This window comes from Vanessa atalanta, chromosome 2 (assembly GCF_905147765.1).
Source record: "Vanessa atalanta chromosome 2, ilVanAtal1.2, whole genome shotgun sequence".
In the NCBI taxonomy this organism is placed as follows: domain Eukaryota; kingdom Metazoa; phylum Arthropoda; class Insecta; order Lepidoptera; family Nymphalidae; genus Vanessa; species Vanessa atalanta.
In genome coordinates, this window is record NC_061872.1 from 2870088 (window position 1) to 2896363 (window position 26276).

The window sequence follows — 26276 nt, forward strand, 5'->3', positions numbered from 1 at the left end:
AGTAAAATTAGGATAAGGGCAGGAGGATGATGATGAGAGGTTGTCCTTAAATCAGCAGTCAAAATGACAGTTGACATTTGACAACTTGACACATGAGAAATCGAAGTTACTAAATTAAGCTCGGTGCTCGATTCTCGTAAGATTCTCGATTCTCTACCTCTAGTCATCTCCCTCGCCTCGTTCGCTTTTAGCTTCAAGACTGATAAAATTATCACGTAACTCGTGGGTATTTAGATTAAATAGAAATAGTTGTTGTTTGTTATATTTGACGTTAATATTGTCTCGAACAGTTTACCGAAGCTTACTTTGGTCTTTCTCTCCGGTGACTAATCATCTCGAAGCAGTCTCGAAGTTAGAGTTAAAGCATGATAAGGACGTTTAATTAGTGATCGAAATAATCTGTGTGATTTGTAAGAGTGAATTGTTGTGAAGCGATTTATATGTAATGTCTGACGGAGACCCTTCTCTCGAAGAAGATATTCCAAAGCCTTTGTTAGAAAGGCCCGAAGAAAATGTGTTCACGCCAAAGATAGCGACTCCTATATTTGCTGGAAGCGTGAAGATTCACCACAAGCCATCAGACGCTGCGGAAACTGAATCTTTTCTATCTGATGCACAGCGCAATGAGCTTGCGTTCCAACAGTTATTCCAAGATGGAGATGGAGAATTTCACGAAGTAAGTTTATTTTACATACACTAAACCCATCCTAAGATGTTGATTTTTAATTATTCTAAATGTATAAAATATTTCAATCCAATTCCTTCATTTATATTGCCCTATTTCTTGGCTTTCATTCATCACTATCTCTTAAATCATTAAAAAATAATAATTTAAAATGTAATCATGATATTTGTGTGGGTATTCATTCTAATATAGTAATTTGTTAAGTTATCAATATCATACAAATAGGTACTAATTGAACAGCAATAATTGCCATATCTTTTGTCAGTTAATTTATTGTTCAGTTGCTGGCTGGAATATGAACATGAAAACAAAATGAAATGGTGGTATTATTACTTGTAACAACAATGTTTCAAATTCAGTCATTAACAAACAAGCAATTTCCATTTAATTTGGATAGAGTATAGGAGCTGATTTCTACAAAAAAAAAACTCACCAATTGTTGGCGTTCACTCTTTAAACTCATGGCAACATTTATTTTTTACTAATAATCATACTTAACTTTTTACCTACTACTACTTCAAATTAAAATCCAATTTTTCTGCTGTAGATAACATAATGATACTCTATATAATCTATTCCAACCACAAGACAACAAAAGCCAAATAAACAACATTTGACATCTCATTGGCTTGAATATCATAGGTCAAAAGCTTGAACAATCTGAGATATTCATTGTGGATTTGTAAAAAAATTGCATTTTGAACATGGACAGAAGTGTTATCAGAATTTTGGAAGTAAAATATAAGTGGATATAAGCAGTTTATTGGAATAGTTTACTATATTACGATAAATTAGTCAAGAACAATATAGCTGAGCTATTAGCTAATCGCCTGGTGTACTTAAATCTAAGGTATTTTTATCTTTATTCCTTCTTCAATTGGAATATTATAGTCTATAAAAGATTCCCTAATGGGAATAATACTCTATTTAGTATTGTAAAAATTAGAAAATTATCATCTAGAAAACATAATAGAAACAAAAAAGGTTTAATATAATAGTGTTTAATTATGGTTAATGTTAAAATTGGGTAATTAAGAAACTTCTGTATTTTTATATTTTATTTGTATACTTTTGCATACTTTATGGTATAATAATATTTTAAGACATTCAATATCATGGATAATGATATTTGTTTTAATGAATAATGACTATTCACCATAGGAAATGCAAAGATTAAACTATTATACATCATTATCACTGTTCACAGTATCTTTACAATATTAACCTTCATATTAACTTATTACTAATATAATTACTTAATAATTTTTTTTATTTATGTTAATGTTCAATTAAAAAAAATATAATTAAATATACCAAATAATTCTATCAATACCTCATGTTATCGACATGCTTTATAGTGGATATGAAAAAGATAGGCAATACATTATTTTGACATATAGTTAATTAATTAAATCCTTAATCTATTAATATTCATCAAGTTACTTTAGTTTTACGTATTAGTTAATGAAGGCTGAGCCCAAAGCCCAAGGGTGATTAACTAATAAAGATAACAGCAAAAACTGTAACACCTACATTGTACAGTATAAAGACCCATACAGTAGTGTGCGTGTTGACAAATGTTTAATGCAATCAGCAATTTTGTTAAATAGTCACAAGTTTTACTTTTAGAGAACGTGACGTAAAATAACGACGTCTTTTTCTCTTTTTAGTGGATTTTTGTGCATCTCATCATTGAAATTTTCTTTTTCGGAAGTGTTGATAATCTGAATATTTATGCGAGTCGTATTTATTTATGAAACTTACGAGAATTTGTGATTCCATTTCTCAACGTTTATCTAAGGATGATACTAATTAAAATTGCAAACAATATATTTATAAACACTTTTGCACTTTGTCACTGCTTGAATAAGTGATGATGGTTCTAATCTTGAAACGTAACTGAGATAAATCTCCAAATTGGCGCCACTTATCGAATATGGTTATATAATGTATAATGTTATAGAAAAGAATATAGGCTAAAGATAGAGTATGGTCTCTGTCATTAGGTGTACTTAAACACTAATCAAATACAGATGATTCAGAGTTGTACAGAGCCTGTGTGAAACGACCAAGGTCAGTAGTCAGTTTCTCAGGTTTTTCTACAAGAGCAGTCTTTTGAATTCAATGTTATAAAATGATCGCGAGGAGTGTTATCGAAGTGATATGTTATGTTTTATACGATGTCGATCGAAATAGAATTTATAGAAATCGTGTGAGAGGCGGAAATAATAATGTATGGTATTTATTTGTAATAGTTTTTAAACATCTAGCAATACGAAGTGAGTAATCAAATCAAATCCAATGGGTTTAAAGAAAAGTTGGACAGTTTGATTACGAATTGTGTATGTATTCGATAACATTTCTTAATATTTATGGTAAGCTAACGATGTAGTCTCAATGTTTACAATGTTTTGCGAAACTGTAGGTAATTATAAAAAACAATAACAAGGTCACTCGTTAAACCGAATATTTTTAAACTATTCAATAGATATTCGACAGATATTTTTACGTGATAATATGGGGTAAAATTATTTAAAAAATCTTTCACTGGCAAGTGTGATTGATTTCGATATATTGTTTGGGTCAGACGGAGAAAGCGGCGCAGGAGAGGATCGCTGATCTGCACGCCATGTCGGTGCTGAGTACTTACCAGGACAACCTCTCGCAGGATATGAATACCGACCGGTGAGTTTAGCTGCTGTACCAATGACATTGCAATAAGCATTCCATTAATTATCGAAACCTTGTTACCAATTAAGTGCAATAGGCTACTAGTCAGACTATCAGTTTTGGCCGCTATGGACCAATTAGTACGAGCCACCCTTGAAATTCTGATAATTTAAAAATAGTTTTAAATATTTCTTGGCCATTTTTTTCTCTCTGATCCTCCCTGCACTCGCTTCGCCTATATAAGCTTTATCGCCAAGTGTTATGTCGCCCACTGTTCAAAGTTGCTGAGCAGATATTTCGCAAATTGGCCGCTCTTAATAGGCAATACTGACCCTTAAGACATATCCGTCGCTGTATATTATGAAAAAACATTTATTTTTCGTGATCCCATAATTGTGTAGCTGTTTCGTTTTTACGTAAATGTTTTTCGTTTCTTGGTAAACACTTTTCTTTCAGACTTCTCTATTAAAACTGCTGAATCTGAAAACTTGTAGAGATTTCATAAAGAATGTGTACCCTTTCTACATGTTTCGTACACTTTTTTTGGTTTAATGTCTATATCATCATCATAATATAGAAATACCCGAAGAGTTTCCTATAAACGTTTCTCAGATATGGGTTTATTGTGATTGCTAACTGTTGTTTAAATGTGAATTGTATGCATATGTGTGATGTCATTGGTCTTTCTGTCCTGTGTGTCGTACGCATGTATTTTGTAACAATGCCGTTTATTTTAAATTGTATCAATTTAATACAATCGAACACACTAATGAGGTGATAGGAAGAAATAATTGAAACATAATGGAAAAATAGCTTTAACAAATATAACAGTTACGTAAAGTATTGGTCAGTGTTACTAGAATAATCCTGTTTAGAGGAAGTTTTTTATTATGTCCAGTTGTGATGTGCCATTAAAACTGCGGATACAAAGGTGGAGTAAAGGGTAGAGTCAAATAGCTTAAAGTTATTTTATTTATATAAAATTATCAGTGATTCGTAAAATATATAAATGGCTATCAATTTTTATTACCTTAAAAGAGCTGACAGTTGTTAGTAGTACTAAATTGTAATATTGAATCAACTTGAAATTAGTTACTTTTGCTTCAAGTTGTCAAAAAAAAAAAATCTTTTTATTTCGTTGGGTAGTTGGTAGTGGCACGGAGCGCGGACGCCGGGAAAGAGAAAGTTGATTTGTTTTGTCGGTCTTTTATCTGGTTCTAGTCACTTTACTCTTCCAAATTTTAGCACACTACAAAATCAGCTCTAATTGGTATCATGATCAATTAGTATATATACTCTGTTTACTGCCCCGTTTTAGTGTTGTCCTATAATGTATTGTGTAGTTTGACGATGTTGACTTTTATTTATAATGCTTATTTAAGTATTTAAAGACTATTCTAAATTAATTGCAATATTAATTCCTTAGTGATATTTGGAGACATGTGTAGATTTGAATATGCCGTTTTTAATTTCTGTCCTATGTTGAATATTAAGACTGTCGTATTATATTTTTGTTAATTTCGTATCATCGTTTCTACTCAGGGTGTTGTTTATGATTTCAGTATATAGTTTTTGTATGTTTAAAATTAAAATTCAGATTTTACGCTTAAAAAACTAATTAGTATATTTAATTACATTGCTTCAACGTAAACACAATTCGTATTAGGTATCTAGTATTGTCTAATGTTGTCTTAGATTTTCGCGATTATTACACATTGAAATAAAACTAGTTTTTAACGGATTTAATCGCGTATATTAATTATTTTAACATCCCGACGTTTCGAGCACTTTGCAGTGTTCGTGGTCACGGGCAGACTAAGGTGACATTTGTCTGTTCGAATTAAAAAGAAATATTATTTACAACTACCGCCAACGATTTCTTAATTGGTATCTTGAGTAGCGTCCCGGTTGCACGCAGAAGGCACTAACTGTATCTTTAGGTCTTGCAAATCCAAATCCAACAGACTGCATTAATATACGCGATTAAATCCGTTAAAAACTAGTTTTATTTCAATCTAGTATTGTCGTTTTTGTTTGAACATTTAAATATTCCACTCAATGTCGGTCGTATGTAGAAGTTTCGGATGATATTTTAAATAACCAACATTTGAAGAAACACATGAAAATTTACATGTTCCGAACATATTCTATTAACTGTTTTTTTTTTTTATGACAACTAAAGCTAAAATACCAGATCACCACATAAGTCAATGAAGAAAATTGACAAACGTATAAAATGGTACTGAACTGGGTTTTTTTTCCAATTTATATATAGACATTATGTTCGCATCGGAATAAACGATTCAATCAAACACTCGACTTTAGTCTAACTCGGTATCATTTACGTTTTGAGTCATAATTATTATGCATGTATTATAAATAACCGTACAAAGTAAATAACCAATCCGGATATTAAAATTACTGAAACAAATAGATTATGGTTGTATTTTTTTAGGGCAATAATAAAATTAAATAAAAAATAATAATGTGCTTCGATACTAACAAGATTGAATATGTTCAGAATTTTACTTAATATAATTTTTTTTTATGTCAATTATGACGCTGTAGGTTTTAATCTATCGATAGTTTAATAATAATGTTGTCCTGATTGATTTCGACCTCAGTGGCCAAGCTCAAGAGAGACCAGCCACCTACACAGGACATATTATAATCCACGTGCAAATATGTGCGCAAATACAGATAGTCTATTCCTTACATAATTCTATGGGACGGCAAACCGACAAAACATGAAAGTGTTCTGGCGCAGGATCAACGGCTTTACATGATCTCGGTCTGTTGCTTTTTTTTTTTTTTATGGTATATGGGGCAAACGAGCAGGAGGCTCACCTGATGGAAAGTGACTACCACCGCCCATGGACATCTGCAACACCAGGGGGGTTACAGGTGCGTTGCCGGCCTTTAAGAAATAAGTACGCTCTTTTCTTGAAGGTTCCCAAGTCGTATCGGTTCGGAAAAACCGCTGATAATTGCTAATAAATGCTGATAATTTATTAACAGAACTACCCAATAACTTTGGTTTAAGCTCAGAGTCTGGCCTTTTATATATTAGACCAACAGTGTGAAGGTCTGTTTGACAAGTATAAAAGTAGTGTTTATAAGTGGAGTCGTAGTCTTATTATTAATTATATCATAATATTCTTTATACGAACTACGTGAGCTAGGTTTTTACTCGTACCCGTACAAATTATTAAGTGTTTGACTATAGTATTAATGAACTTATATACAATATTTTTTTATTCAAACGGAACAGTGAAGAGAGTTCTTTGTCATGAGTGCATTACCCCTATCTGTTTTAGGATGATAAACGATGACGTAATAGATTTGAGTTTTTTTATAGAATTGCTAAATGTTGAATGCTTACTTGATTTCCTTTTTATGAGACATTCAATGAAAGACGAGTAATAATTTTATAAATACACAACTAGAATGAAACCTCGATAGAATGTCAACCTTTTTCGTAATTTCGATAAGGTTCTATATTATTCGTTTGGGTGGGTAATATTTAGTTTATATATTTCAAAATGAAAATAATTTGTATTCACGTCGAGTGAGCGTGTGAGAGAGAGATCTACTACTTTGTCACGCCTCCTAAAGTTACATGATTGCTTAAAAAAGGAAGCTCTAGTAAATCAATACGTCTGATTATATTGGAAGTACTATAAAATTGGCATTTTGTTATATATTTAATAAAATACATTTGAATTCCCCAATCGTTTTACTACAAAATAAATATGCAAAATTTATAAATAACTTGGTCCATATTGGATATGGAATGTGGGGTTAGATAAATTGTATGTATATTATTTATTTACAGATAACAACCGTTGAATATATTCCAAATAGTTTTAATATCGATAGTAATAATATTGAATGAAAATTTCTAGTATACATTACTTATCTATGTATATATACACTTTGGGACAAATTTTGTATTTAGATAAGGTTTTCTATGAAGGTGTTTTTGTAGAAAAACACATGTTTTTATAACTAATTATTGTTAGGGCTGTAAAGGTACTAGTTAGTTTAAATGAAGTTCAATGAATGATTAATAAAATATTTTAATGACATATATATGTATATGTAGGTAGGTAGGTAGTAATGCCTAAATAATTTCTTTTGACGACCTCCATGGTCGAGTAGTGTGTACACCGGTTTTCTTGGGTACGCCACTCCGAGGTCCTGGGTTCGATTCCCGGCCGAGTCGATGTAGAAAAAGTTCATTAGTTTTCTACGTTGTCTTGGGTCTGGGTGTTTGTGGTACCGTCGTTACTTCTGATTTCCATAACACAAGTGCTTTAGCTACTTACATTGGGATCAGAGTAATGTATGTGATGTTGTCCAATATTTATTTATTATTTATTTATTATTATTATTTCTAAATTTGTAGCTTTATATGCAACCTAGTACATTTGCAAACAACATAATTCGTATACATGATAAATTATTAACATACAAGAATCAAATTGAATCGATACATCGTAATTGTTACAAGGACGTTTCCATATAAGCGATCCATTTGAAAAGTTTTATATACTGCAAATTTCGCTTCGTATCTATTATTTAACTATTTTCTTATTCAAATCATCATAGGATTTCGATCGATCTTTACAAATCTATGAACTATTTTTTTATAAAATCTAAAATGTTGATTAGGTAACTAATAGGTCCTGAAACAGAACTACAATCCCGATTTTTGTTATAATAATACATGAATTTTACTTGCTGGTAGGGCTTTGTGCAAGCCCGTCTGGGTAGGTACCACCCACTCATCATGTATGCTACCGTCAAACAGCGGTACTCAGTATTGTTGTGTTCCGGTTTGAAGGGTGAGTGAGCCAGTGTAACTACAGGCACAAGGGACATAATATCTTAGTTCCCAAGGTTGGTGGCGCATTAGTGATGTAAGGAATGGTTAATATTTCTTACAGCGCCATTGTCTATGAGCGGTAGCGCCTACCAATATCATAAAAAAAACAAGAAGTATAACAACTAATTTTTCCATAAAAAGACTTGAAAAGTTGTTAAATTTTGTTACTAAATCTTATCAAATAACCAATTGAATTTCGAATTAATGTTTGGGATAATCGTTCGATTAACTAACATAGATCTTTAAGTTTAATTTAAAAGGCCCTTTAAAAGTGTATTCAGGGACTTGTCCATAAAAAGGTCATTTATGGTAGTTGAAATTTTTGTTCGAAAATCTATTAAATTATAAAATTTCGAACGACCCAACTTACAAGAGTAATTAAAAAAAGGGTTACAGCCGTACAGCAGTGTGTCCACGACTAACATTACAGGGACAACGGTAGCGAAGCATCTACTCGTCCCGCTGAAGATTGTGGTTGCGGACTACCGGCCGCCCCAGCGGACGTAACCAACAATAATGGGAAACCAGTGGCGAATCATTGCTCGTGAGTAATGGACACACTTGGAGAAAATCTCTGAAAATGCACGTAGATGAATTAGATGCACAGATACATACGAAAAAAATAACGCGAATCACGCTTGGTATTATAGTTTGACATTTCTTAATTGTCGATAGAGACTGTTCAAGTTTTAAGCGTTTATTTTCAAATTTACGCTCAATTTTTAACAAAGTAAAATTTATGGAGTTGTGAAAATTTTGTTCATTATATTCCACTAGTCTCTATCTACAATAGTAGAATCATGCAATCAATGCTGATTTTTAAATAAAATTACACAATAAGATCACATATTAACATTATTTTCATTTCTTTTGTCGGTGTGATTTCATCTATATAGGTGACGATTTCTGTGTTTGCATCTGATGCAATTCAACAACTACAGAATAACAGAAAGTTACCTTTTTACGTACCTTCGGTACGTTTCTTGAGTGTGGACAACAGAAAAGTAGAGATATTTTTTTTCGTTTTGTGTGTATTATTAAAGTGGTCATATATGCGTTTGGAGGGTCTTAACTAATTATATGAATGTGAATCTTTCTTACACCATCACATTTAAACAAAGCGACTGCTGGTTTCAAGTTTTTGAAAGATGCGAGCATATATTTGACGACTGTCAAATTTATGCTCGAATCGTCTTAGGTAGTCACCTAAGCGGTTAAAATAAAAGCTTTTACATAATCAACATGTGGCTAACTCTATCTACAGACAAACTCTTATTAGAAAAGATTTACTGTCATGGACATGAATATTAGCCCCGAATTTAACAGGGATAATTTGGCGTACCTCACAAGCTCACCCGGAACAGTAAGAGCGTAATATTAATAATTATATTACAAAACTAATTAACAAGTTATCATCTGGATTTAAAAAGCGCAAATTATTTGAGTTTTAAAAAGACACAAAAAAATCCAATCAGTGCAACTAGTGATAGAATTATTTTTGTAACTTTTTTAAATATAGAAGAGGGCGATGGACTGCTCTTGATTTCTCGTAAGAACTAGCATTAGGTAATTTAAAAGATAAAACGTACGAAATGAAAAACGAAAGTAACAACGTACTCGTTTTAAACGGGAAACTATCGCCCCACTATATTTATAGGGACAAGTTGTCACTGGTTAAACATGAACTTCAAATTAATTTCTCTATACTGCGATTCATCGGTGCATCATCACTCAGTAACCCATACGTAATAAATAAAACAATTAGGTTTTTGAAAATGTGACTTTGTGACAAATAGAACTTTATGACATCAAAGCTAATCCGATAGTTGTATCAATAACTCTTTATATATTGTAACCAATTATGCTATAAGATTTATGTTCGTCAACAGGTTTGTTGTTACCATACTAGAAACCATCACAAAAGTTATTAACCACAGTAAAAAATTGTAATTCAATCGGTAGGTTAATAATTTGTGTTTTGTAATTTCCTGTGAACAAAAGAAATAGACATTCAATTTATGGCGTACATTAAAAACATTAAATACTTTTTTGTGATAAAATTTAAATCAATATTCACATTATCCTTATCTATTAATCTTTCAATTTATGTATGTTTTTATTACTTGTAAATGTAATATGAACCACACTTACTGCTTTTCAACTTTGTTTCCACTTCATCGCTTGCGGGTGTTGCGTGTACGATGTTTTGCTTAAATATCGGCTCCTTGTTCGTTAATGATTGTAATATTTGAAGAAAAAGGTGAGGTGATTGTATCTTTTGATGTAGTTAATCAAGGTTTAACTAACTATTTACCATTCGCATGCCACTAACGCACTAAACTTGGAAATGTTATTACTAAGTTTAATTAAATGAAAATTTACCATACTTAAATTAGGAAAAAATGTGTATATTTTTAAATTATAATTTTACAACAAGATTTTTTTTTATTATATCACAAAACAGTTTGTATTGCTGTGTTCCGGTTTGAATGGTAAGTGTTAGTATAGTGACAGGAACGAGAATCATCAAATTAGGTCCCGTGGTTGTTGGCGCATTGACGGTGTCTAGAAGTGTTTGTTATTTATGAGAGCGTTTTGTCTATGGGAATTGCCGATCACATGTTTTCTCACTTCATTAATAAAATAACAACGATTTTATAATATAGATACTTCCCCTTCCAGGATAGTGATGGGAGGTATCCTTAACAATCCATCGTTAACGTTCAACGATAGAGTGCGGTCGGTTGACTTTGTGTTGGTGTGGGAGGCGGGTAAAGATGACGCGACTACTGAAGAGGCATACGAACATAGACGAATATTTGAGCAGAATCTTGAGAACGAGGGTTTGCAACTGGAAAAAGAAGCGCCTGAAGAACTCTATGGATTACACTTTATTAAGGTAATTAAAACGATAAAATAAACGCTTGTATTGAAAAGTAATCAATTGGCAGAACATTAATCGATTAAATGACATGACTTATATGATAAAAATACGTTCTCTGTAGAATCCTTTCCGACGTTTTATTAGACGTGTAAAATGAAAATCCAGAAAGGTATTTACTTTTTGGAATAAAGACGAATGCAATAATGTATATTTAGATTTTATACTACAAGATAGATTTTACCAGAGATTCTTTTCCCTGTTTTTCATTTAATTGTAAACTGCAAGTCACTCAAACACATTAGGCGCCAAAATGATGAGACCTCTTTTAAGTGAAATTATTTATATCATTAGTTTAGTTAAAATTGCAGTTTCTCTTTAATTTTCTACGCATCTACGGCTGGAACTCTTCAAAATTAAATAAATGATTTTTAATGTCCAGTTCAAATAATCACTGGGACAAAATTGGCTTACACTACTTATATATACGATATGAGAAATATGGTTTTAAATGAGGAGTTTGATTTTTAATAAATATAGTCACTTTTCAGATACACGCGCCATTAGCGGTGCTGAGAGATTACAGTGAAGTACTCAAGCTTAGAATGCCGATGAAGGTAAGTTCGTCTATAATTTGTTTTCCTAACAAATATTAAGAATCAATGTGAATGTTTGATTAGACAAATAAAAGATGTCCTAAAAGTTGTCAATGTCTTAGAGTTATTTTTTGTTTCGTATGTTAATACTTATCACTTAGTATTTAGCTTCAAATTTAGCTTTTTATTTTTATACGTAAATATTTTTATTTTTATTTATTAATTTTTGATATTTTTTTTTCATTTTATATAATATATCCAATTAATATATTTTTTATGAACTATTTGAATATTAGTATATATATCTATGTATATGTATATATAATATGTACTCGATGATAATTGTCTAATGAAATTCTATAGAGTGTATAAAAAAAAAAATTTGAAACGTTTTGAAATATGTAAAATTCACAAAGCATAATGCACACTATACACGTATGCTGTTGTCTTAATCACACGTGTGGCTTTGTCTTTGACGAACTTGTCAAGGATTCACGTGTTTAGCCGTGTGTCTCAACACACCGAAGATTGGCAACTTTTTTGTTGCCAACACTTTTTTCTCATTGTTTAAAGTTGATACCAAAATATTAATGATAAAATGTGTCGGTTACTTTCTACTAACAAACAAACACATAAATTGCCAACTATTTTAGTGGAAACGTACCATTATCACTATAATCGTCTATACGTTCATAGGAATGCAGTAAGATACGAAAAGGGGCTCGGACGAATGCCATACTGAATGCTGCGATGTATATGTCTAAGGTATGCAGCTGTCGTCACTACGGATGCGTACACGCTTATCTAACCGCTTGAAATGCGAACATTTTGGGGATTTAGGCGAACACGTAGAATTTAGTGAGATCATTGACATCAACATTAATTAAGTTTCCGTAGAACTTGTTGCCATATTTTGAGGCATTTGCATTTTTTTTTAATTAATTTGGTAACACCAATATATCCCACCCCAATTTGTTTTAGTTTTCCTTTGTGATGGGATAACGATTTGGTTACAGGTAAAGCCAGTTCATGATTGCTATGCTAATAATGTTTTTGTATTTGGTGGTGGTTAGGTTAACATGTTCTATATTTGAACTTCATGTAGGAAACAATATTTATTTAGACATTTTTTTATGTTTGTTTATTTGAAGAGTATTGATTTGGCTGAATTTTGCATTAGTTTTATAGCCACCGTACCTTTCTTCTAGTATGATAGTATGTTGGCGCATGATACGTAACAAGTGAATCGTTCAATAGCATAGTCCTAATTATTCCTAGTATAAGGTATTAAAGGTGCAATAATAGCATGAATTGCTTAAAATATGACAGGAATTGTTGGATCGGTTGCTTTTGGCACTATAAAGCTTTTGATATGATATTATGTTATTGATCGTATCTTTTTAGGTGTTTATGTCTATGGAGAACGGATAATTAATGAAATTTAAATTAACGCTGTAGTGTACATAAATCTATAATAACATATTCATTAGTATTAGATTTATATTTTATATAACTATATATTATCTGTGTATTTATGCATCTGTCATCTCGAGTGACATACATCGCGAAAGCGCAGGAAATGAGGATTTATATAAAATGGGCGCGCTGTGAAGACGGTGTGTGTGCACAGCGAGCTGACAGATGCATAAATACACAGATAATATATATTTCTATAAAATATAAATGTAATACTATTTAATATGTTATTATAGATCTGTGTACACTGCAAACGTATTAATATACTTCACGGATTCTACCGTAAGGAATATTAAAATTGATTGTTTTTAAAATACCAACATCTTCAGTAGATATTCATAATTGTTTTGATTTAAAGGAATGCTTGATATGTTTTGGTTTCCGTTTCTCTTGTACTCTTAGTAGCTACGCTACCTGATGATGATTGTATGGTAAATTTGCAATAAGGATGAATGTGAATTGTCACATTATTTATTTGGCTGAAGTTAACGCATTGTGACCAAATATCATACCGATTTTAATCTGAAATTATTTCTTATCCGGTATATTTTTAACCCTTTCATGATCATTGAATACGCTCACAATTTCCATTTTGATAAGCGTTATTATTATTAATGTTCCAAAACACCTTGGACAAAAGTACGCGATTAGTAGAAAGTTATTTATCAGAGGAGCATCGAAGTTATTTAGAAAATACTTTTTCTTTTAATTGTATTTATAGTCGATGTTAACATAAAATTTTTGGTACAGTGCGTTAACATGTTGCGGTTTTGTCAGTCGTAGAGTGGTGGTGGACTTGTTGTTGGTGACTGGGGTATATTTAGTAGGTAATAATAGAATGATTATTACATAACAAAACGTCGCCCTGCAGTAAAACTCATATAGATCTTTTGTTTTGAAAATCTTGTAACGCGTATGAATAGGAAACTCGCACCATATATGAGATGCTTTTGATGTCATATATTGATGGTAGCGTGAACCTCTATTCTGTAAGAACAAATCCAAAACTCACAGTATAACACGATTTTGAAATGTGAGAAAGTGATACGTAAAACTGACTTTAATAATTATAACATTTAGGGCATACACACTTTAAAATAGCATTATCTGGAGTTCGTGACTTCCTACAGAATAGTAATTCTGGTTAATGATGGTTGTACTTCGATTTAATTTCATTAATTTTTTGCATTAAATATTTTTTATCTTCCGTAGTAGGCGAGTTCGTTGCGAGGTATTTTATTACAGGGCGATGGTAGGTACGTATCGTGGTATTCGAAGCTGTCATATCATAGTAGTGACAGATAAAATCCAGAGAGATGTGTAAGAAATACAAAATTAAAAAAAATTAATTGTCAAATATATAATTTTTGTTTCTTTTTTTTCGAGTGCATGACATAGTCTATAAAAATTTTTTATTAATTATAAGCACAGCACGAGGGTTAATTTGTTTTAATATTTAATAAAAGTTTTCTCATTGTAATTCATGCATTAATAAGCAAAATGGCATTAGTAATATTCTACATATTATATTTCTTCCATTGCTAAGTTTTATCTAATATAGAAAAAAAAAAACAAAAGAAACAAGTATAATATTAACCTTCTATATTCATAAAATAAACTATGAAATACTAAAAAATATGTTTAAAAGTGATATTGGAAATGTTTCATAATTGCAATTAATAATTCAGTTTTCAGCGCTAAAAGATGTTCATGAGAAGACGAATAGTCTAATAGACAAAGTAGACGAATGTTGGGATAATGTGATGTCGAAGTTAAGAGTAGATCCCGCGCTGTTCCCGGAGAGAAAGCATCGGTTGACTGCGATATATTCTAAGGACAAGGAATACTTGTAAGTATAAATTCAATTTTCTTATTTTTAATCTTTGTCTGGTTGATTGGATTTTCATGCAATTATTTTTCCAATATTAAACAAAAGTTATGCAAAATAATGAAAAAAAATACCAATTGATTCTTGACAAAAACTCGATTTGGAATTCTGTTTCAAGTTGAATGATTTAATGGGAAACCATGTTTATCATACGAAACAAAGGAGACAAAATCTAAATTGCCATGATATTAATTTATGCCTAAAAGCCAGGGATAGTTTCAACCGAGAAGTTGTCAACATAACATAACATAGTGAAGACTAGTGACATTTTGTTCTAAACTTCGATCAAATTTATTTCTCAGGTTCGATACATCATCCGAATGCTTTTGGACGCCATCGATCAGGTCTCGCATAGTCCAGTTTATCCTGGACCGCAAGAAGTTCTCCGAATCAGCGAATGACGATTTTGCTTTCGGAATAACCAGACTAATATCCAATAACACGTATAGCGCCGCGTATCCCTTACACGATGTAAGAGAACGTCATAAGTATACATCAAATATGTTCATAATATTGCCATTGACATTTAATCTAAAGCTACACATTGCAGTATTTTTTGTATTTTAATTAATGTTACCTAATGTTTCATTGTACTTTCAGTTAAATTAAAATTGAAACAGCTTATAAATTAATCGTATCTATATAATGATCTAGAAATTGAGGTGACCTTGTATATTTTTTTGATTATTGTGTATGTTACGTACAGGGTGATCTGAAAACTCCAGGGTCAATGCGTCATCTCCTGTACACGGAATGGGCGAGCGTTTCGAAGTGCCTCAAGTATCAGCCCTTGGATTACGTAAAGGATTATTTTGGCGTCAAAATTGGTAACACTCGATATCTATATTAATATTATAAATGTCAAAGTAACTCTGTCTGTCTCTAAGTCGAATTTAATGAGTATTGTCATGTCAAAACTTTTGTATTTTTTTTTTTGTGACTAAACCTGACTGACAGACCCTTAAAGACTGAAGACGCTAGCAACAACTAGTTATTTACATGTTATTAGAAGGAACATTTGAATTTATAAGATTTTTTTATGACTACGATTGCGCTTGTACTTTGAGTTCAGAGATATTTTATAAGGATTACAATTATACATATATATTTCTTCGTTTACATAGTTTTTATACGCTGTAATTGTTTTCAGGGTTATATTTTGCATGGCTAGGCTTCTATACACACATGTTAATACCCGCGTCTCTGGTTGGTCTCATATGTGTCATATATTCTGCTGCCACTGTTTACTCCAACAAGCCCAGGTAAAGCATAGTTGTATTTTTAACATAAGATATTATTTAAAACGCCTTTTAGATTTTTATATTGATAATTGATATCACTTTAGTCTTCTCCAGCTTAGCGTAAAACGTACATTGTAATGTAACTAATAATATATGTCAGACAGTTTTTTGGAATCCTAAATTTATTTCATTTTGACTACTTAAAACTATGTTTTTTTAACAACGATTTTACATTGTAAGTATTTATTTTAACAGAAAATTAGCAATGCCTCATTTTAAGGAATAACTAATATTCCTATTACCCCTCCAGTTTAGCTTTAACTTTGTGCTAGGAGTGGGGATGACTTCTTACATCGCTAGGCCTGTTAAGTATTGCGCTATTGATGGGATATGAAACTTTTTTGTATATATTTTGCATACAAAGATAAGGTCAGACATTTGTAACTTGAATACTATGTTGTAGCGAAGACATATGTAACTACAACTCCACGATAAAGATGTGCCCGCAATGCGACTACTACTGCGACTTCTGGGACTTGAAGACGACCTGCTTACAGTCACGGATAACATATCTATTCGATAATCCCACAACTGTTTTCTTCGCTATCTTCATGAGCTTTTGGGGTGAGTGTTTAAATATTCAGACTACAGATTTAAATTATTAAAAAAACATATTGTTTTTAGTCTTATTTAAAAGTAACTTGACCTTTTTAACTAGTGTATTATATCGGTATTACTTATACACATCCAACTAATCGGTTCGAGCTCGGATGGGTGGGTAAGAATGGTAGGGATTTCTCTGGAAATAACCTATCGATCTCCCCCCCCCCCAGCGGCGTGTTTCCTGGAGCTGTGGAAGCGCTACTCGGCGGAGATGACGCACCGCTGGGACCTGACGGGCTTCGACGTGTACGAGGAGCACCCGCGCCCGCAGTACCTCGCGCGCCTCGCGCACGTCAAGCGCACGCAGGTACTGGTCTAATGGCACATTATTAATGTAGTTCTAATTTATTCAATTATTTAACAAAATTTGCGGTATTCAAATCCATACCTAAATCTTACGATCACTAGACCGAAAATTTGTATACTTTTTAATCTATTTAATAAAATTTTGAAACGACTGATTGAACGTAAGTGAGAAATACGAGGATTGTTCAAATTCATCTCCTAAGGGGGTTAAAAGGGGGGGTATAAAAGTTATGTTTGAAATAAGAATTTTGGTTTGCGTTTATTAATAGAAGTCAGCTGTTAAGACGCTTACGATAATTTATTTGACCCTTAAGGGCGTCAAATTACACATATAAGTTTGTATGTATGTACGTCATTTTTCATTTAGAACTATGATGTGTGGGTGTTTAAACTTCTGTTTATGAGTAGCTACGGTGTTTTCCGATGGGATATCCCATCAGTAACGAGACTAGTTTATTATTATTTTAAATTGTAAAGTTCCTTCTATTGTTATGAATATAGTGTTTGTTATTTTTATAGTATTATTAAAAATAAATAATAGAGTGGTTGACCTTGGATTAATAACGACAGTATAATGGTTTATAATTGAAAAAAGTATATGGTTCAACTCTATTGTTCAGACGATATGATATTACGTTCGAAGTTTCCTCAATTACGATTTAAATATAAGTAGAACGAGATGTATTATTTTAATACACCGTTCCGATTTTGAAAATGATTACGCTTTTTTTTTTTAAATAAATACTAAAATGCAATCAACATCGAGCCTAATTTATTGTTCTGGCTTTAATTGCATAAATGGTAGTTTTTAATGACAAAAAAGGTTTAATATTCGTTTGATATATTTTTAGTAAGAAGAAATTTAATTAATAAATGGTTACATACAGTAACTTATAAATAGAACTAAAGATACCGTTTGTTTTTTTTTCACTTTTTTAAAGAAAAATTGGTTGCTGTTAATTATGAATATAAGATAGATATGTTGCGAATTTTAATTTAGACTAGTGTTCTATAATTCTGTAATACAGACATAATTAGCATATGTCCACCCTGACGCTATAAACTCAATATTAAAAAAAAAAAACAAACCCGTCGTACTTCACTTTACCTTACTACTGCGAGTACGGGTGGGTATCGCGGGTGTCGCGGGCTGTAACGTGGCGGCGGTGCAGCTGAACGTGGTGACGGGCGAGCGCGAGCCCATGGTGCCGTTCTGGCGCATGCGGCTGCCGGCGGCGCTCATGTCGTTCAGCGTGGTGGCGCTGCTCATCCTGCTGGCGCTGGCCACGGTGCTGGGCGTCGTGCTCTACCGCATGTCGCTGCTGGGCGCCAACTTCCTGCGCCAGCAGGACAACGTGCTCATCACCTACAGCCCCATCATGTTCACGACGGCTACGGCTGCCTCCATCAATCTTGTCTTCATCTGTATATTCAATTACGTGAGTTTTGATTTCGACTATGATAATGATAATGACCCAAAGCTTTGCCGTAGAATAAATATGATATTATCTGTATTCAGCTAACAAAACTGATATTTTAAACGTTCCATAAATTACCTAAGTTATGTTTTTACTTTAGTAGTTTATGTTTTTAGATAATGAAATTAATACGTATTAAATTTTATATTAATCTTGTTTTACCTTTCTTACCAGATCTACCAGTTCCTAGCCGAATGGCTGACGGAGAAGGAACTCCTTCGAACTCAAACGGAATTCGACGACTCGCTAACTCTTAAAATTTATCTACTTCAATTCGTCAACTACTACGCTTCTATTTTCTACATCGCATTCTTTAAGGGCAAGTTCGTGGGCCGACCTGGGGACTATGTTAGATTTTTCGGTCATAGACAAGAGGAGGTAAGTGAGAAATCGTTGTAAAAAATATGTTACATTATTTTATTACAAAGGGCAAAACATTTAAAATTTTAAAAATGTATATCCATGCTCGTCTTGATTTTAAACACGAGTTCTATACGTTCTGTATCGTTTGTGACTTCTGTGACGTTTTTGTAAAATGTTACGTATTATATTTGTCGTATGATTATACTTGTTTGTTTGAAAATTGAGTGTCTCTTCTAGTGTTCTCCCGGAGGCTGTCTCCTTGAACTGTCGATTCAGCTGGCCATCATAATGATCGGAAAGCAGTTCATTAACACCGTCGTGGAGATGATGATGCCTTACGTGCTCAAATGGTGGAACATTCTTAGGACTATTGGAAGGAAGAAGAGGTAATATTTTATACTTATTGTATCAATTAACACGACACGTCGGTGTCTAGTCTCCGTTAAGATTAAGCACCATGTCCAAAATTGACCAGGAGGACAATATCGCGGTATAATGCAAAAATAATTTGTTATTGGCATTCATTTACTGTAGATACAAAATTGTGAAGAAATCACATATGGATTTCCTCGTGTGATCCCGATTGTTTGACGGTATGACAGATCATATTATTAACTATTCTATTGCAGGATAAAGAGTCCGCTGCAGTGGGTAAAGGACTTCAAGTTAGTCGATTTTGGGAATATGGGGCTGTTTCCGGAGTATTTGGAAATGGGTGAGTCAATAAACTTAAAGTGAATTAGGATGATATATATGTATAATTGGATTTCATAATTCATACATTACTTTTTAAGTGTATAAGAATACATTTTATACCGGACATTTTATATGTCCCTGGCTATGCAAAGTATTAAAATCGAATGAATCTAATGCCGGCCGGCAGTGCTGCAGTACGGGTTCGTGACGATCTTCGTGGCGGCGTTCCCGCTGGCGCCGCTGTTCGCGCTCATCAACAACGTGCTGGAGATGCGGCTGGACGCCAAGAAGTTCCTGACGTGCTACCGCCGGCCCGTGCCGCAGCGCGTCAGCGACATCGGCGTCTGGTACCGCATCCTCGACTCCATCGGCAAGCTCAGCATCATCACCAACGTGAGTCAATACGTTGACAGAATGTACCGGTGCACTATAACATCAGTACTATATTTGGAAGGTGTGGAGGGTATTGACCAGTTTTGATTTGTTTCAGGGCTTCATAATAGCCTTCACGTCGGAATTCATTCCTCGTTTGGTTTATCAGTTCACGAACGGTTCCATGGACCAATACGTGAATCACACGTTGACTGATTTCAAAATATCCGTGCTGGGGAATTTAACAAAATCGACGTACAACGAAACAATGTGCAGGTAAATTACAGCCATATTTATTTCAAATGTAAAAAAAATAGTTTTAAGGTCGAATCACACTGGTCGTCGTCGAATTTGTTGGAACCTTAAGGGTGGCAGGCTGGGCACGACATTTGCTATAATATATAGTATGGAAGAGTTAATTTTAACTGTGTGTACCTTTTCTAGTTATCCGGGTTATTGGCACTATAAGGATGGCGACGATTACGAGCACACGAACTGGTACTGGCACGTGATGGGAGCTCGGTTGGCGTTTGTCGTTGTATTCGAGGTAAACTTATCTTATAACTGATAACTTAATTTTTTTATGATACAGGATGGCGGACGAGCAAATGGGCCACCTGATGGTAAGTGGTCACCATCACCCATAGACAATGGCGCTGTAAGAAATATAAACCATTCATTACATTGTCTATGCGCCACCAATCTTAACTAGGTGTTATGTCCCTTGACCTTGTATTTAAACTAGCTCACTCACCCTTCAAACCGGAACACAAAAATACTGAGTACTACTGTTTGGCGGCAAGTAAATTAATTAAATTAAAGTTGTTACTTATCTATTCAACGTAACGGATAACAGAGCGATCATTACTTGCTTGTAAATTGAAAATATACTATTGAAATATTATAAGTATGTATTCTTTATCTTACAGATTCTTTTATAATTAATAATGACAAGTTGTAATAAATTTAAACACTACTATCTCGTATGTATTGTCTAAAATATAAGGCTGGCATTTACATAAATAAGGAACAGAAATAGACTTAGAATTGAACCTTGATAAAATATTTCTTTCCAATTACATTAAATGTCTGAATTTTATGTATTTTAATATGATAATGTAAGGAAACATATTACTGAATAGAAGATTATACTAATAAAAATATAGATAAAAAAGCGTGGCCTCAGTATTTTGTGATTTCTAGACAAGATATATGTATATAAATTGATTGTACTTTATTGTCATACTTTAATCGGTTGATATGTTAATGGAGTGGTGGAAAAGAGGAACTACTGAGTTTCTTGCCGTAGAAGGTTTAGCTTCTTCTCGGAAGAATCTTCTTTCCGAACCGGCGGTATCTCACCTTCAATTCAAAAGCTCGAATAAAGATTATTTAGACTTCGACTATGCAAACACAATCGAAGGTCCGGTCGGGAGCTCCCCACTATCGGGGTCCGATCGGCCGCTGGGTAACGTGCGCGTGTCCGCAGAACGTGGTGGCGCTGGTGATGATCATCGTGCGCTGGGCGATCCCCGACATGTCGGGCGAGCTGCGCGACCGCATCCGGCGCGAGGCCTACGTCATCAACAGCTTCATCATGGAGGAGACGCGCGCGCGCTCGCAGACGCGCCGCTCGCCAGGTGCCCGCCCGCCGCCTAGGGATCGGTACGCACCGCCCGCTTGCGCACGGCCGCCGTTCACTGCGCCGCGAGTCTTCCCGGTGAACTGCGGCCGACCCGGACTGTGTTGTGTGTGTCCTGATACACTGACGGGAATGATTCGAGTGTTAGATTTGATATTGACATTTTAATATAGTAATGCGTGTGCCGCTCTCCCGAGTGTGAAGTCTGATTAAAATTTTAGTAAACCACTACGTTGTAGAGACGAGGTCGTCGAGCGCTTCGTTTGGTATGAAGCCATGAGCTGGTCGATGACATGAAGCGCTTAGGATCGAGTTAACATATTGATTCCCTTCTCTAGCACCAGTTAGTTACCCGCGTAAATACAGATTTAATTGGTCTGTATTTAATAAAAATAAATATTGTATTTTTTTTTTATTTCTATACCATATTTCTATGAAAGAATATTAGGTGCGGGAAACAATGGAGTGAAGCTTCGTAGTGAGAATAACGCTTGGCAGTAAATACTCGATGCTGGCGGATTTACCGGCGTGCGTGTGACGGGCTAGCTTCGACGTTCATATAGTTCAGCAATTCAGTCAGTGTATTATACATTATCAATGCAGTCTAGAACAGGAAAGAACATCAACGTGTAATAAATAACAAGAATAAATATCAAGATGTGCAAAATAGTGATGGAAGAGATTATGCGTTGATTGAAATAAATTATGTTTTTGTAAGAATTAAATAAGGATGGAATATATGTATGATATAAAAGCTCAAAATGATCAAGCAGATAACAATGAAAGATATTTCTATATTTTTTGTCATACGAACGAAGTCAAGTCTCAAGACTTAACCATCTAATAAGTAATGAATATATACCACTTTCGTTGTATACTATCCTTTGTAAGCTAATTTTTAAAATACGGGTCGTCTAAGAACCAATTCTCACCAAAGGTAGTGAAGACATATCAAACGGCGCAGCAGTTTGTGGTGGTGAAGTTAAAGTATCAAAAATATATTTACAGTCCATATTTGGATATATGGACACTGTCACTTCATCGTTACTTTTGACTCTTGATTATTTTCTTAATTTATTTCCTAAATCATTTTGAAACAAGAAATATTATCTTCGGTATCGTTGATGTTCTCGCCTTATTTTGACTAAAGCTAGCTTCCAAACCTAACATAGTGGATATACGTGTACGCAAGTTCGATGCGGGTTCGAGCAACTTGAACGACGCATTTGTGAGTGAGTCCGATGATATTATCAATAACAGCATGCAAGACTGATCAATTTTAAATATACGATATGCAAGTAATTATTAACACTAATGTAGAGAAAATATTATTGCACGTACTAAACTTTGGAAAACGGTTGTGGAGTTATTCAATCTGTTCCTTGCTATAAGCCTATATCTCGTAAATTATAACGTATTTTTTTTTATTAATGACATATTATAAAAATTAACAGCCCCGTTACACATAGACTTACTCTTTAAAGAATTATTTCGATTTATTATAAATATAAATTCTGCACATGAAATGAAATGGTGCTTATCTAGTTTAGAACACACGTTCTAGACCAAATATAATTAATTATTTATTAAAATGATTTTTTTTTTAAAATAAATTTGTGCCTTTTATGACTTGGTGACATAGTTTTATAAGTTCGTTGGCTGTTATACATGTATCAAACAATTTCTTTTGATATTATTTTGCCAAACGATAAAAAGTTTTAGATGAAATCAACGGATATACTTAAACGTGGCAAAATATTATGCTCCAAATAAAATATTTCCGTTATAACTACGAATACGAATAGGTAACACTTAGCTTGCAATTAATTTTTTTTCCATGATCACAACATCACTAATCAGTAACAAATTTGAATGCATCGCAAACACATTTTCAACTACATTAAATAATTAGTAAAATAGTTTTACACTACACACACGAACAGTTTTTAATTTTTTTTTGTTTGAATTTCGTTTGAAAACAATTGATCTGATTTTATGGTAGTTAAAGATTATATAAAATGAAGCTTGATATATTATTTAAATTGGCATTATAATTGATAGAGCTTCAAACCAGTAGTTAGGCTGACGCTTTACGCTATTGACAAATTTATAATATTGTATTTATATTTAGAAGCTGGATGTTGTATGTTTGGATGTAACAAGTTCAAAATACAATAATTATTACAAGAATTCTCATTTTTGATTTAGTGTTTTTTAAAGTATAAATGTAATTTTGAACCTTAAAAACAAATAATAATGATAGTAATTTGAATAAAAAGAAAATAATTGAAAATATATTCGAAATACAAAATGATATAACTCAATTCGCTATGTTTACTAAAGTTTAAATTTTCTCTAGGTGAGGATGGAGACGAATCCAATTGGAACCATTTGGCTTCACTCTCTGGTTCCGACTTCGATCTCGCAGCGCACGGGGACCATCAGGACATCCGCGACTTGTCCAAGCACGTCGTAACTCAACCGCCAGAGGGCTCGCCTGGACCCGAACATGTATAACTTTACATTATATTTGACTGAGAAGTAACCCTACAATTATTATATCAGTATGTTTATTGCATATGAATCATAGAGCATTTAAACATTTGCCCGATAAGGTAAAAAATAAAATCGCGCCAAAACGTTTAAGTCATGTGACGGCTCACATGTTATTATGTATGACGTCACAATACTTATACATTACAAGTTTACAATATATAATGTGTATTTCACATTGAGTATGTGCGTGTATGCGTCTGGATAAGTTAATTGTTGTAAAGCAAGTCTATTTTCCGAAAATATTTTGACGCGACTTATTTAAAAATAATAGTCATATAATTTGGAAATTAAATATGATGATAGATGCTTTAAAAGGTACTATTTTTTGGAATTACTGAAATTCATAGGAACGCTAGTTTTTGTTAAGATATACATAATGTTCGTTCACGAGCGGCGTATGCGTCCCGATACGTAAATATGAATACCGCGCTATTTAATAACGTGTGAAAACACTGGCGGTCGTATTTCCCCGAGTCTTCTATTTCAAGACTTCAGAACAAAAATTTGAGGCAATCTTTTCAAGACTCATTAAAATACGTCAGTCACGCAGGAATGAAAGATCTTATTTTTATTTATGTCTATTTATACGTTTTTCTTTGATTTTTTTCTATTTTTCTAATCATATTAATCAATAACTTGTCTCGATAAAACATTTATTAACACTTAAGTTTAGGAATATGCGGTTTCGTTTTTTTCTTGTTAACAAGTCTCGAAAACGTAAATTGTACTTAATAAAAAACATATCGTAAATGAAATCAAGACGACGATAAGAATCGGAGTGTAAAGCCTAAGCTTGTAATGATATTTAAAAATCCCAAAAATTTAGTGCATTCAAATGTATACTTTGTTGCTATGTTAAATAAAGTTTATTTTAGTATGCAAACCAAAAGACGTTACGAGTTTGCTTTGTTTTAATGTGGAATCGTGGTAGAGATTAAATGAATCTCAAAATATTTTATAGAGCTTGTTAATACATATTTTTATAAACAAACAAACAGTCTGATATAAGATGATATTAATTATTTATTTATCATAATATTTATTAAGAAGATTTCGTTTCGATAAATTAAATCGGGATAAGAAACAGAAGCTAGATAGACGTGTAACATAGTGTTCATTAGAAACAATAAAATATTTGTATTTGTAAATGTAGTCGTCCGTTTTGTACGCTTGCCGCTTAGATGTTGTCAATTTTTATGGTCGTCAATAGTAAAACTTCGAAGTTTGAAAATCGTGTTTCGTTACTGGAACGTTTTTAGCGTCCGTCGCAGATTAATCATATTTTAGCAAAGAGGTTGGTCAGTTTTATAACGAAACCTCGTTTTGGAATTATGTTTCTTTAAGAAAATATTAGAAATAATAAAATATGTTTTGCATTTGTTTTTTAACTATGAAGTTGCTTAAATTTATCTTTTTTATAACATCGAGTTATCATTTCATATTTTACTGGCGGTCAATAACTTACGACAAAACGTTAAAAATGAAAATAGTTGTTGATCCGTTTATATACTAAATCTCTAGAAAATACTCTATATTATTTATTTCAAAGAAAAAGTATAAAATTTATTATATTGATATCATAAAAAATATAAGAAAGGCCGTATGTTGATTGTTATAAAAAATCTTTCTTTGGTGCTAAATACAATTCTAAAAGGATAATTATTTAACGTATCTTAATCACAGGTAAAAGGGACTATGTAAAAATACATTAAGTGGTTTGGTTGATAAATCTTAAATCAGCAGATAAAATAAAACGTTCTTTCTAAGAGATTTATTGCTTGTAAAACTAGTGATGATATTAAAGAACAACTCTTTGTCCAAGTTCAAATATCATTTATATCTATTGATGTATTTTATTCTATTCTATTATGTATT

At 32.9% G+C, this 26276-nt stretch overlaps 1 protein-coding gene across 7 annotated transcripts; it reads left to right on the forward strand.

Annotated features, from left to right (window-relative positions):
* The first annotated feature begins 126 nt into the window (after positions 1–126).
* LOC125075496 (anoctamin-2) lies at positions 127–25779 on the forward strand. Of its 7 annotated transcripts, none has more exons than XM_047687212.1 (21): positions 127–676; positions 3273–3370; positions 8674–8787; positions 10926–11142; positions 11676–11741; positions 12417–12485; positions 14885–15045; positions 15387–15555; positions 15791–15911; positions 16235–16346; positions 16789–16949; positions 17159–17295; positions 18467–18733; positions 18947–19150; positions 19373–19521; positions 19765–19850; positions 20019–20224; positions 20322–20479; positions 20648–20750; positions 21693–21843; positions 24205–25779. In XM_047687212.1, the coding sequence occupies exons 1-21, from the start codon at positions 446–448 to the stop codon at positions 24360–24362; spliced, it is 3138 nt and encodes a 1045-aa protein (XP_047543168.1). In that variant the 5' UTR covers positions 127–445; the 3' UTR covers positions 24363–25779. The 7 variants fall into 7 exon arrangements, with proteins under 7 accessions (XP_047543168.1, XP_047543181.1, XP_047543173.1 ...); XM_047687225.1 differs by having other exon boundaries at positions 21693–21868; positions 24205–24339; XM_047687235.1 differs by lacking the exon at positions 127–676 and adding an exon at positions 2651–2758.
* Positions 25780–26276: the final 497 nt, after the last annotated feature.

Bases quoted from the DNA above. Each gene is read 5' to 3' on its own strand.
- LOC125075496 (XM_047687212.1), top strand. From the start codon at position 446: ATGTCTGACGGAGACCCTTCTCTCGAAGAAGATATTCCAAAGCCTTTG. The intron at 12,486-14,884 runs GTATGCAGCTGT...TTAATAATTCAG, and splicing joins CTGCGATGTATATGTCTAAG to TTTTCAGCGCTAAAAGATGT. The intron at 20,480-20,647 runs GTAAATTACAGC...TACCTTTTCTAG, and splicing joins TACAACGAAACAATGTGCAG to TTATCCGGGTTATTGGCACT.